This window comes from Antechinus flavipes, chromosome 2 (assembly GCF_016432865.1).
Source record: "Antechinus flavipes isolate AdamAnt ecotype Samford, QLD, Australia chromosome 2, AdamAnt_v2, whole genome shotgun sequence".
In the NCBI taxonomy this organism is placed as follows: domain Eukaryota; kingdom Metazoa; phylum Chordata; class Mammalia; order Dasyuromorphia; family Dasyuridae; genus Antechinus; species Antechinus flavipes.
Window position 1 is genome coordinate 673,534,779 of NC_067399.1, and position 13,147 is coordinate 673,547,925.

At 38.7% G+C, this 13,147-nt stretch overlaps 1 protein-coding gene across 1 annotated transcript in view; it reads right to left on the reverse strand.

Annotated features, from left to right (window-relative positions):
* Positions 1-13,147, reverse strand: part of ASAH2 (N-acylsphingosine amidohydrolase 2) — an 80,861-nt gene that overhangs the window by 15,774 nt on the left and 51,940 nt on the right. The window contains exons 11-17 of the mRNA XM_051982639.1: positions 9,895-9,999; positions 7,612-7,693; positions 6,102-6,217; positions 4,574-4,668; positions 2,060-2,099; positions 446-541; positions 236-331 (exon numbers count right to left, since the gene is read on the reverse strand). Coding sequence (XP_051838599.1) covers positions 236-331; positions 446-541; positions 2,060-2,099; positions 4,574-4,668; positions 6,102-6,217; positions 7,612-7,693; positions 9,895-9,999 — 630 coding nt within the window. The remainder of the gene's footprint in view (positions 1-235; positions 332-445; positions 542-2,059; positions 2,100-4,573; positions 4,669-6,101; positions 6,218-7,611; positions 7,694-9,894; positions 10,000-13,147) is intronic.

The window sequence follows — 13,147 nt, forward strand, 5'->3', positions numbered from 1 at the left end:
TCATTAGTCCCTCCATTATCCGACTATACCCATTGACTCCCTTTGAATGCATAAGTAACAAGGTATTTGTTTAAGAAAAAGAATTCAGTCTCATTATTTTAGAGTCCCTCCCACCCCCCTCAAGGATGTGTGAGTTTTAAGAGAGAGAATGAAATGAAAACAACTGGAACACATAAATGAAAACACATGAAAGTGTCCCTCTTCCTTTCCACATACGTGCAAACGCTGGCATTACCGTGGCAATGGCCTTGGCAAGACCTCTGAAGAGTTGGATATAGGCGGAGAGAGTATGGGGACCATAAATCGTGGATGCTGCTTCATAGCGCTGAACCTGTGGGAAGAGGACAAGGGCAGCTATAACCCCAAATGTCTGGGTTCACTTGCACAATCTTGCATGAATGATCTCACAGAAATAGACTTAGGGCAGCTAGTGCTTGGGGCTCACCTGGTACTCTTCATAGGTTGCGATGTAATGTGTATAAACATTGCAGAGCCCCGCCGTCACCACGCTCATGTTCTGCTTCCCATTAGTCTCGAATTCCTGGACATTCGAGGAGTATGAAAGCATGAAGAACACAGTGAAAATACACTTCGAGGCAGAACTCTGTCACAACATGGCATTCATTATTCTAGTCTCACTTAACACCTTGTGCTCATCATTAATCAACTCAAATATTCTACGTTAAAAGTTCTTGAAGTATTCCCAACTCTTCTACAACTCACAGAAGACTGGGTGACTTTTATTTAAAATTAGCATGATAATTATGGAAATATGTATAGAAGAATGTTTAACCTATATTGGATTGTTTGCCCTCTAGGGGAAAGGGTAGGGGGGAAGGGAGGGAGAAAAAAATTTGGAACCCAAGGATTTGCAAGGGTGAATGTGGAAAATTATCTATACATATGTTTTGAAAAGAAAAAGCTTTAATAAAAAAAAAAAAAGAAGCAAAAAAAAAAAAATAGTGCATTAATTAAGGAGCTCAGGTGGAATGTTCCCTGGAACGATGAGAATTTTAACTTCTGTGTTTCAATTTATCAAATTTTTAAAATAAATATTGGATTAAAAAACAAAATCTTACATCTGTTTTTTTTGGTTTGTTGTCTTAAGAGAACCAAAATCACATGACTGTGTTGCGGTCAAGATACACCTTGTCAGACTGTGACTGATCAGACCAATATGAGCTCAGAAGTCTCTACCATGTCAGACACAAACAGTCCATATGAATATTGGGGTGGAGATATCTCGAAATCTGTGCATCTCTTTTGAGAAATTACAATTTAAGCTTCTTACCATGTAGGGTTTAGGTTTTCTTAAAGTTTCTCTGACATAAAATAGTCATAGTCATAGCTAACATTTCCATAGCACTATAAGATAACTCACTCAACAAGCATTTATTATGCACCCACCATGTATATCACCCTGTGCTAAATGCTGAGGATGCAAAGAAAATCAAAAGTCAGCCGCTACTCCTGAGGAATTCACAGACTAATGTAAAGTTCACAAATTTCTTTCCCCCTAAACAGATCAATTATCTGTCTATTTTTAATCAGGCTACAAAAGAAAGATTTACACAAAATGAGCCTCCCAAATGGACTGGCCTTTCTGTTATACCATAATTCTTCCCTTTTGAATGTATAAGTTATAGGGTATTTATTTAAGGAAAAAAATGTCAGCATCATTATTTGATAAGGTTTCCTACCTCCAATGCTTACTAACTGTGAGACCCTAGAATGTCATTTAATCTCTTAGTGAATATTCCTTAATCACAGATTGCTTGAAGTCTGTTCCCTCACCAAGAGATTTCCAAATCACAATCATTAGTGTGGATTTTAAAAATTAAAATGCAATCAAAGATATGAAGACTAGCTAAAATCATTATTCTATTTTCAATTTTCTAGTTTTTATTTCTCCTTAATACTTACTACTAGCATACTTTTCAGATCTCCCATGATGTTAAACAAAAAATCATAAGAGAGGCACTAAGGTAGAGAAATCTGAAATGTTTTTGTCACTTGCTATAAAAGATTAAAATGCCAAGGATTTTAGCTTTTCACTTACCTTTTGAATAGCCTCCCGAAGTCGCCTTCCAGACATTGTCCTGAGCCATGGAAAGAGATGTTTGAAATCAAAGGAAGGTATTTTGAGAATTGAAAAGTACAAAAACAAGCCTCGGCATTGACCTGTTTCAATAGTGTTAACATCCAAAAACCTCTCTTTTCCCACCCCTACGTTAAAGTTACTGCTGTATACCAGTGCCTTTTTCTCCTACTGTTAATGCCTTTTCCTGCCAAGGCTCCTTTCAATCTCCTCTGTATTTATTTTATATATGCTTATTGTGTGTGTGTGTGTGTGTGTGTGTGTGTGTGTGTGTGTGTGTGCTGCCTCCCTCATTAAAATGTAAGTTTTTGGTAAAATGGACAATTTTGATTACATAATTTCTTTTTAAATTGTACAAACAAAACCAATGCAGCTAAAATTAGAAATTAGAGGTAGGAAATGGGGCAAAGTATCTCGCAGCAATTTACACTGATAAAGGCCTCATTTCTAATAAATATAAAGAACTGAATCAAATGTATAAAAAATAAGAAACAATTGAAATCAATCTTCAATTGATAAATGATCAAAGGATATGAATAGGAAGTTTTGAGAGAAAGAAATCCATGCTATCCATAGCCATATGAAAAAGTGCTCTAAATCTTTAAGAACTAGAAAAATGCAAATAAAAACAATTCTGAGGTACAACCTTATATTTGTAAGATTGTCTAAAGTGACACAAAAGTAAAATGACTAATGCTGAAAGGACTATGGAAAAATTGCTACTTTAGTATACCCTTAGTGAAGCTATGAAATGATCCAACTATTCTGGGAAGCAATTTAAAACTATTGCCCAAAAATATTCAACTGTGTATGTCCTTTGACTTAGGTCCCCTGAATCACTACTATATCATGTCTATACACCAAAAGATTTAAAAAGAATGAAAACAACTCATATATATATATATAATCAGAAAAGATCAAAAGAATTGTGTGTGTATACCCAAAAAAAAAAAAAATACTCTAGTAGCTCTTTTGTGGTGGCAATTTAAAAACTGAGAAGGTGCCCATTAATTGAAGGATGGCTAAACAAGTTCTTTGTTGTTCAGTCATTTCAGTCATGGCTGACTCTTCATGACCCCATTTGGGATTTTCTTGGCAAAGATTTCAGCCGTTTTACAGATCAGGAAACTGAGACAAATAGAGTAAAGTGACTTGTCCAGGCTCAAACATCTAATAAGTGTCTAAGACCAGAGTTGAACTCAGGAAAATGAGCCTTCCTGGTTCCAGATCCTGCATTCTATCCCCTGTACCATCTAGCTATTTCAAACAAGTTAATATTATATGAATTTGATGGAATACTACACTGTAAGAGATAATGGGAAGGATAGATGGTTTCAGAAAAACTGAGAAGACTTTTATGAACTGAAGCAAAGTGAAGTGAATAGAACCCGAGAACAATTTATAAAATAGCAACAATATTATGAATAAACTTTTCTGTAAAATGAGTGAGCTTTTTTTGTCTTCTCAGTGAAGAAAGGAAGAGAGAGGGAGAGATTAAATTAAAAATAAAATATAGTGTGTGTGTGTGTGTGTGTATGTGTGTGTTTTAAAGAATAAAGCTAAAGAGCAGAGGCAAAATAGTCTATTTTGCCTTTTTTTTTTAAGCACCTGCTCAGTGACTAGAACATAAATGCTTAATGCTTGTTGCCTGACAATTGATTGAGAATAGCTTAAGGCAAGGGGAGACAGTACACAGTCTGAGCCAAGGGGAGAGCTCACCAATGTCACTGACAAAGGATTCTCAACATTTTTAATGCCTAATTCATTTATCACATTGTATATAAAGCTGGCTGGTTAAAGCGCTATCATCAATCATCAATCAATAAGTATTTATTACTCACCTCCCATGTGCCCAGCACTATTCTAGGCACAGTGAAAGCAATAACAAAGAATGAACCAATTTCCCCTCACAGGGAGCTAACAGTGAGAACATATAAAAATAAGATGGCATTATCCTAAGATAGCACTTAGGGTATATAAATATAAAAATAAGATAGCACTGCAAGGCTGCCTCCAAACTGTGTGATATTATTTTATGTTTCTCAAAAGACAGATGATTTTCACAGCAATATCAATAGAATTAATGATGGCAACTGGTTTTTCCTGAGTACTTGCTATTAGGGTTGAGGATGGACAATCCTTCTCCCTTAAATCACATTTGAGTGTGCACAGACTGACTGAGCTCTGCGTCTCTCCTGATGTTATCTCCATTTGATGCTGAACCAGAAAAGGCAGCCATACACCCTTCACGGGTATCCTAGGAGCCTTCGGAGCTTGGGAGATTTTAATCAGTTTATTGCTCCTTGATGCTAATTCTGAGGGGGCAGATTCTTGGCAGAGAACAGAAATGTCCTTTTGTCATCCTTTGTCATCCATCCAGCGTGGCTCCAACAAGGAATAACATATACTCAGTTAACATTTACATCATTGCCAGCAAAAAAAAGTGGGGGAGGAGGGAAAGAAAAAGGAGCATACGTGAGCTCTCCAGGAATAGCAGCTATGGCCAAGGATCCAAGAGTAACGATCTGGACGTCAACGATCTCAGGGTGCCAGGGGTGAGGTTTCGACATCTTCAGGATAAAAAAAAAAGGAAGTAAGGATTTTAATTTTTTCTTGTTGTGTCGATAATTTTATTTTCCCTCCAGTCACTTTCTGAATAGTGGGTCTTATATTAGGATGGTATTGATGACTCGATCCACATCCTACTTCTGACACCCATAAGCTGTGCAACAACTTGCCCCCCCCCACTTAAGTCAAGTGTAATTGTATTGATCAATCATCCCATCCCCCCTTTAAAGAACTTATTGGGGGGGGGGAGGAAAAAGAAAGAAAGAAAGAAAGAAAGAAAGAAAGAAAGAAAGAAAGAAAGAAAGAAAGAAAGAAAGAAAGAAAGAAAGAAAGAAAGAAAGAAAGAAAGAAAGAAAAGAAAAGAAAGAAAGAAAGAAAAGAAAAGAAAGAAAGAAAGAAAGAAAGAAAGAAAGAAAGAAAGAAAGAAAGAAAGAAAGAAAGAAGAAAGAAAGAAAGAAAGAAAGAAAGAAAGAAGAAGAAAGAAAGAGAGAAGAAAGAAAGAAAGAAAGAAAAGAAAAGAAAGAAAGAAAGAAAGAAAGAAAGAGAAAGGAAGGAAGGAGGAAGGAAGGAAGGAAGGAAGGAAGGAAGAAGAAGAAAGAAAGAAAGAAAGAAAGAAAGAAAGAAAGAAAAAGAAAAGAAAGAAAGAAAGAAAGAAAGAAAGAAAAAGAAAAGAAAGAAAGAAACAGAGAAAGAGAGAAAGAAAGAAAGAGATAGAGAAAGAGAGGGGGGAGGAAATGGGGGATGGAGAAGTTGCTTTCCTCCCCCCCCCAAATCCTGAAACATTGTGAACTTCAGAGAATCACAGCATCTCATTAGCATCCTAACAAGGTCACCAGAATAGGAGTGGCTGGTTGTGATGTTACTGTACCTGTAAAGTGAAAATATCTCATTTGGTCCCCCCAACAGCCCTGGGAGGTGAGTGCTATTATAGGTATCCCTTCCATATCACTGGGGTTCAAGATGCAGCATCTACTTGATCTGGAAAATCTGCACAAAATTTTTTGGCCCTCCCTTCTTACCAGAGAAGAAGTCTGAATTATTATGCATTAAAAGATAGGCCATATAGGTATTTTATAATACTCTACATATACTTTGTGCATTTCTGAGTTTCTAAACTTTTTCCGTGTTGTCTATTTCCTTTGCTTGTCATTGGCAACTTCTGCAAAACTCTTGGAAAAGTTCCATTTCATTTCTTATTTGGATCCAAGATATATCAAAGCCAAAAGAGAAAAATTGTGATATGAAAGGGATAACTGTTTTGTAGAAGAGGAAACAGACAGAGAGAAATTAAAAGACTTGATCAAGATCACATAGCTCATAAGTGTCTGAGGGGAGAGAGCAGTATAAAATTCTTGAAAACAAAATTTAATAGATGCCTATTGTGGATCCCATTAAAATCTATAAATGAATAAAGCCAGACGGATGTTTTCGGTACCTCCCCTGTGCTGAGGAGGATGGGCTTCGGATAGTGACAATCCTTGGTCTCATTGGATGGCTCTCCCAAAATCTGGTCACGAATGCTGTCCCAAAAAGGGTCTCCTTCAATTGCACCTGTGAGAAGCCACATGACAAATAAGGCATCTTGAGTATCTCCTGTCTCTCCCCCATGTCTGATGAAGTCATCACTTTTCTAACATTTCCTTTGTCTCATCACACTGTGTAGATTGTGCTCTGATCAAGATACTCCTCAGGTTCAAAGAAAAGAAAAGAAAAGAAAAGAAAAGAAAAGAAAAGAAAAATTTTCAATGGTTCCACTTTGCATAGTGAACAATGTACCAATCGACTCCAGCGTTCATTCAGTCAGTCAGTCAATCAATCAGAAAGTATTTATTAAGCACTGGTAATGTGCTGGGGATTGTACCGGGTGCTGGGGATCCAAAGAAACAAAAGAAAGCAGCTCCTGCTCCTTAGTCCCCTATCTTCTATCAATCATAAGCATTATCCCCCTCCTACCTCAAAGTGGGAGCCTCTCAGGATATCATGGGTGAGAATGCTCTTTTCGGAATGTCCTCATACTTTATGACTCTGATCACTCACCCTTACCAGACCAAGGAAATTTTAAATGGAGTCCACTTTTTCCCTTTCTGGGAGCCTAGACTGTACATTGAACCATCGCGTCCCAAAATAGCTAACTGTAAAGAACAGGTTTGGGGCATCCTGTGCTATATAATTAGCTTGTATTTTTATATAACCATTTATGGTTATATAATATACATATATGTTTCTATATCCATTTATGGTTATATTATATTTAGTCTGTGGTTTAGGTGTGGGCCCCAAATCATAGATAAATGAGCTTAGAATCCTATTATTTCAGATTGGATATTGGAGATCATATAATCCATTCTCCTTGATTTATAAATGAGGAAGTTGAGGCACAAAGAAATTTGGTTTGAGGATTATCCACCCTTCTCCTCTTAGGTCACACAATTCCAAAGTGGCAAAGCCAGGAGAACCCACTTCTCTCTACTCCCATGCCAGCTCCCACCCTGCCATTCCCCACCCCAAAGACCTGCCTGCCTCTTGGGCATCTGTTGTCCAACATACTTCAAGCTCTACACTCAACCCCGACACTAGCCTTCCTCGGCAGGGATTTAATGGCATTGGACTTTGGCCCTGGGAAGAGCCATATCCTAGCGGGAAGAGAGCTGTATTTAGAGTCTTAGGTCCTGATTCTTCCACCTCTTACCAGTGGGTCTCTTAGGGCCTTCTTTTCCTCAGTTTCCTCCTCTGTAAAAATGGAGTAAGGATTGGCCGGGGATCTCTCAGGTCCCTGCCAACTCTGAATCCTATGTACCAATTAAATGAACAAGGAAGCCCTGTCGAAGGTGAAGAAAATGACTAAGAACAAAGAATCAACACCCTGGCAGACATAACTAACCTATCCCGTCTAGGCCGATCATCGATGATGATTTATAATCTGGGTCCGATTCAGTCATCCTCACCTTGTGTAAAATTGAGACCTCCAACCCCATCGATGGTACCAGCTGCGAAGCTGTAGCCGAGGGCGGGTTTACAGGTTTTTGCCTAAAAGAATGGTTTTCAACAAACAAGAAATAAAAGTTTACTTGTGTAAATAATTCAATTCTTTCCAAAAGTTGGGTCCAATTAAATACACATTTGTTAAGCCTTACTATGTCCAATATACTGTGTAGGGAAGAAAAGACAAGGATTTTTAAAAAGGCAATTCTGTGTTTCATTCTTTAGGGGGATACAAATATATATATAGTTGTTTTAAGAGTGGGAAAGAGAGAGAGGGAAAATTAACAGCTGGGAGAATCAGGGAAGTGCACTCTGACATGTAATTTCTGAGCTGCCCTTGGGTAGAAGGCAGAAATTCTAAGCCAGGGGTCCTCAAACTTTTTTAAATAGGGGGCCAGTTCACTGTCCCACAGACTGTCGGAGGGCCAGACTATAGTAAAAACAAAAACTTTGTTTTGTGGGCTTTTAAATAAAGAAACTTCATAGCTCTGGGTGAGGGGGATAATCATCCTCAGCTGCTGTATCTGGCCCGCGGGCGTAGTTTGAGGACTCCTGTAAGCTATGGAATAAAGGACATGGGAGAGAGCCTATGGGGAGGTTTATGGGCAGGAGGTGGTGTTTGAGGTAGAACAAGTTGGCCAGTCTGTCCAGAAAAGAGAGCATGAAGAGGAGGAAAGTATATTATAACATGTATAAATAAAGTAGGCCAGAGCTGCACCGTGGAGGGCCTTAAAGGTCAAACTGTTTTATCCTAAAACGATAAGGAGCCAGTAATGGTTCTGGAGCATGGAGGTGATGTGGAAAGACCTGAGCTTTTGGAAAATTCTTGTGGAGATGTATTGGAAGGAAGGGGACCAGAGGCAGGAAGACCAACTGAGAGGTTTCTTGCCTGTTCCAAGGCTTACACTAGGATGGTGAGGATGGATACGAAACATTTTGCATCCATTGCTCTGCCTGGTTTCAGCCCAGGATAAGCTCACTGCCTCGAATCTCACCACCAAAACACTACTATGATTGACCCTGCTTCCCTCAGGCTCCTCTCCACTCAGCTTGGACCCAAAGATGGTATCCCAAACTTCTCCACAGAGGGCAGAGCCTGGCCACTCAGCTCATCCACTTGGCATTTGCTGCTCTTCCTTTTTTCACCTCCATGGGGAACAAGATGCCCCAGGCCTAGGTACTCCCAGCATTCCCCCACCTCACTTTCCTGCTTCCTTTTCTGTGTTGTCTTCCTGATTACATTATAAGCTCCTAGAAGTGCCTTTCTTTTTCTTCATTTTATCCCCAGCCCTTAGCACAGTGTCTGACACGTAGTGGGCAGCTAATAAATGTTGATTGGATTGGGAATGAGATAGACAAGACACAGCAACTGGGTGGTTATGGGGGATGGTTCTTTAGTCTATAAAAATGAACACTGACAAGCTGAAGGCCTGGAAGGATAGTCACACCTTCAATGGGAACAGAGAATTTTGGAGAAGAGGTAAGTTTAGAGAGGAAAATGGAGAGTTCTCTTTCAAATGTGTTGTGTTTGAGAAGTCAGTGATAGATGGAGGTGAGAGCTCAGGAGAGAAATGCAGAGGAGAGGAGATCAAGATGGATCTGTATGGGGGTCTTATATCAATATGTAATGTGTGTGTGTGTGCGTGTGTGTGTGTGTGTCTTGTGTACAGGACTGATATATACATTTGTGTGTGTGTGTGCGTGTGCGTGTGTGTGTGTGTGTGTCTTGTGTACAGGACTGATATATACATTTGTGTGTGTGTGCGCGCGCGCGCGTGTGTGTGTGTATGTCTTGTGTACAGGACTGATATATACATTTGTGTGTGTGTGTGTGTGTGTGTATATATATATATACACATATCTCAAAAGTCATGTGTATAATATATATATGCACACATATACCTGTGGCTCCTATATGTATGCATATATGTGAAGGATCTATCACATATACCGCTGTGTATGCATTTATATAACACCTCTTACAGAAATGAGAATTGCAAGTGTATACAAACATTTGTACGTGGGTATATGTAAATCTTTATATATGTATACATGTATAGAGAGATACATGAGGCATCTGTACAGGGATGATAACTTAGCCTATGGAGCTGATAAGATCGGCTAAAGAGGGAAGGGAGCAGAGGGCCCAGGACTGGGCTCGAGGGCTGCCCAGGTTTAGCGGGCAGAGATCACCTGGCAGCCCGCCAAGGAGGCTGAAGGGCTCGGGGGTGCCTGAGAGCACTCACCGTGTGTGTGGAATTGAGCTGCACAGTGACGTCCGTCATGTTGACCCACTGGTGAGCGGCAGACACAGGACCTAGGATCTCCTGGGAGGCTGCGGCGTACAGTTCCTGAAATATACAAGTGTGTAAGGAAAGCAGATCGATTCAGTGGCTTCAGCAAATATGCATTAAGCAGTGAGTATCTAAGCAATAATGTGTCAATGAAATCTAATAAAGCATCTAATAAATGTTAGTAAGTATCTAATCAATGCTTTAGCTGCATATCTCATTAGATCATATGGTATGTACATACTATCTAAGAAATAATGTGTCTAATAAAATCTAATAAAGGTGTCTAATAAATGTTATTAAGTGTCTAATTAATGCTTCAGCTGCATATCTCATTAGATCATATGGTGTGTACATACTATCTAAGAAATAATGTGTCTAACAAAATCGAATAAAGGTGTCTAATAAATGTTATTAAGTGTCTAATTAATGCTTCAGCTGCTTGTCTCATTAGATCAGATGATGTGCACATACTAAGGGTCTAAGAAATTCTGTATCTAATAAATAATAAAGTTTAACAAGGTGTCTAATAAAGTTAACAAATATCTAATTAATGCTTTCACTATATGTCTCCTTGGATCATAGGATGTGTACGTACTAAGCGTCTAAGAAAGAATGTGTCTAATAAATAATAAAGTCTAATAAAGTATCTAATAAATGTTAATAAATGTCTAATTAATGCTTTAGCTGCATATCTCTTTAGATCATATGATGTGTGCATACTGTCTAAGAAATAACGTGTCTAATTCAATCCAATAAAGGTGTCTAATAAATGTTATTAAATGTCTAATTAATGCTTCAGCTGCCTATCTCACTAGATCATATGAAGTGTAGATTCTAAGTATCTAAGAAACAATGTGTTTAATTAATAAAATGGCTAATAAATGTTAATAAGTGTCTAATTTATGCTTTCACGAGTCTCATTAGATCACGTGATGTATACATACTGTCCAAGAAAAAATGTGTCTAATAAATAATAAAGTCTAATAAAGTGTCTAATAAATGTTAATAAGTGTCTAATTAATGCTTTAGCTGCATATCTCATTAGATCATATTTGATATATACATAGTAAATAATAAGAAATTCAGTATTTAATAAATAATAAAATCTAATAAGGTGCCTAATAAATGTCTTAACTGTATACCAGTCTCATTAGTTCACATGATTACAAGGAAAGAACACTAACTCCAGAATCAGAGGACAGGGCTTCAAAATCCACGTATGAAGCTCATTACCTCTGTGACATTGGACCAATCTTTGTCTCAGTCTCATTTATGTCCAGTATAAAAGGTGGTGATTCTAAGGTCTCTTTCAGCTCCCAGTTCACCACGCTTTCTCCCTACAATCTTGTGAGGGCAGTCACAGGGAGCCAGAATTTGAGGGCCAATTCCCAATGGATGAGGGAGTGCTCTCTAGAAAAAGTGAGTACCCAACAGAGATTGCAGCTGTGAACCGACAATAGGGATGGCCTACAGGAGCGGGGAAGGAGAGCTCAGCCTCATGCTCTTGACCAAGTCCAAAGAGAACACCCATTCTTCCTACTTGGCAAAACTGCAGAGCTATAGCTAGGAATTTTGGTACCCGAGGCACGTAGCACAAAATAAATCAATTTCATGATTCATCATGTGAAACCGGTACAAGACTTGAGTCACTAAGACTGATTCAATTGAATGGAAAGTAAAATTAATTAGCTTAGGGGTACACCTAATTGCTTCCTATTTTAATTGATGAGTCTGGCTAATTAGGCCACCTTGTCCCATCCCCTTATTTTTAGATAAGGAAATTGAGGCTCAGATACACTACGTGGTTTGCCCAAGATCACACAAGTAATAAGCGGCAACATTCGAACTACAGAATTCATTAGAGTGAATTAAGGAAGGAAAATACATTTGCCAAAAGTCCTTACTCAACACCAAAATTTTATTAGGATTCTAAGTCAGTCTGGACAGAGCGGGGAGTGGACCCCCTCTGGCCTTCTCTTGGACTGTCTCCTAAATGGTCCTGATGTGTGATGAAGTCCAGTTTTACTTTAATTCAGGAGAAAGGCCTCTGGATCATTGGAAATGACCAGTGAGGAAAGGGTTACAATGTGTGCTAATTAGATCATCGGTTCATTAATAGTAACTACTGACTCTTCTAGATACTTTATGGTTTGCAAAAATCTTTAAGTTTGTGATCTCAGTTAGGTCTCCCAACAACCCTACAGACCAAGTGCTACAGGTGATATTGTCCCCATTTTCCAGATGAAGAAATTGATCATCTGGTTACTATGATCTGGTCCATTATTTTTATTCAATAGTATTTTTAATTTTTTTTTCCAATTGCATGTAAAGACAAGTTTCAATAATGATTTTCTGAAAGATTTTTAGCTCCAAATTTTTCTCCCTCCCCTTCTTCCTCCTCAAGACAGCAAATAGTATGGAATAGATTATTCATATGCATCTAGATCACTTTAAAAAGGAATTGTCGAGATGAAGGGACACCCCCAAGGTCACACAAAGTGGCCAAGCTAGGAACTGATCCTAATTCAAGAGCCAGGGCTCCAACTACTGTCCCACTGAGGCTCTGGAAAAATAACACGTCCAGAGTCCGCAGCTTGGAAGTGTCAAAGGCAGGACACGTAGCCAGGCCTTCTTGACCCTGAGACCAGTATCCATCCAGTGCCTCTCAGAATCGTCTTAAAACCCGTGACAGGGCTGTAAATGGGACAGTTCAGAGAATAAAGCAAGAGGCATCCTTATCCATGCTAGGAACATACACCAGGGCAAGACCACTCTGCACACTACTTAATCAGAAACAATAATGCACAGTATAATCACAATCACCCTCAGCAGCCCTTATACATTTAGAGCTATTGTTCCTAGGGAATCACTGCAAACATCTGGGCACAGAATCGGAAAAAGCAGGATTATTATTATGAATCCCTACTTTGCAAATGAGGAAATAGAACTGATGACAAATGATTAACCTAAGAAAGAATAAAGATTGGGGGCATGAGATGCAAGGATTGAGGAGAAATTCCTGTTTGGGGTGGGGGTAGGGGTGAGGGGAAGTCTGACTGTCCTTTTTTTTCCCTCTTCATTATCAGTTGTGAGAGATTAAAGTTCCTTGAAAAGAAATTAAGCTCTTGGCCAAGTCAGAGATTGTTAGAAATTAAGTTGAACTCGATTCATAGAGAAATGGCCTTCTTCTACTTCTCTTTGAAAA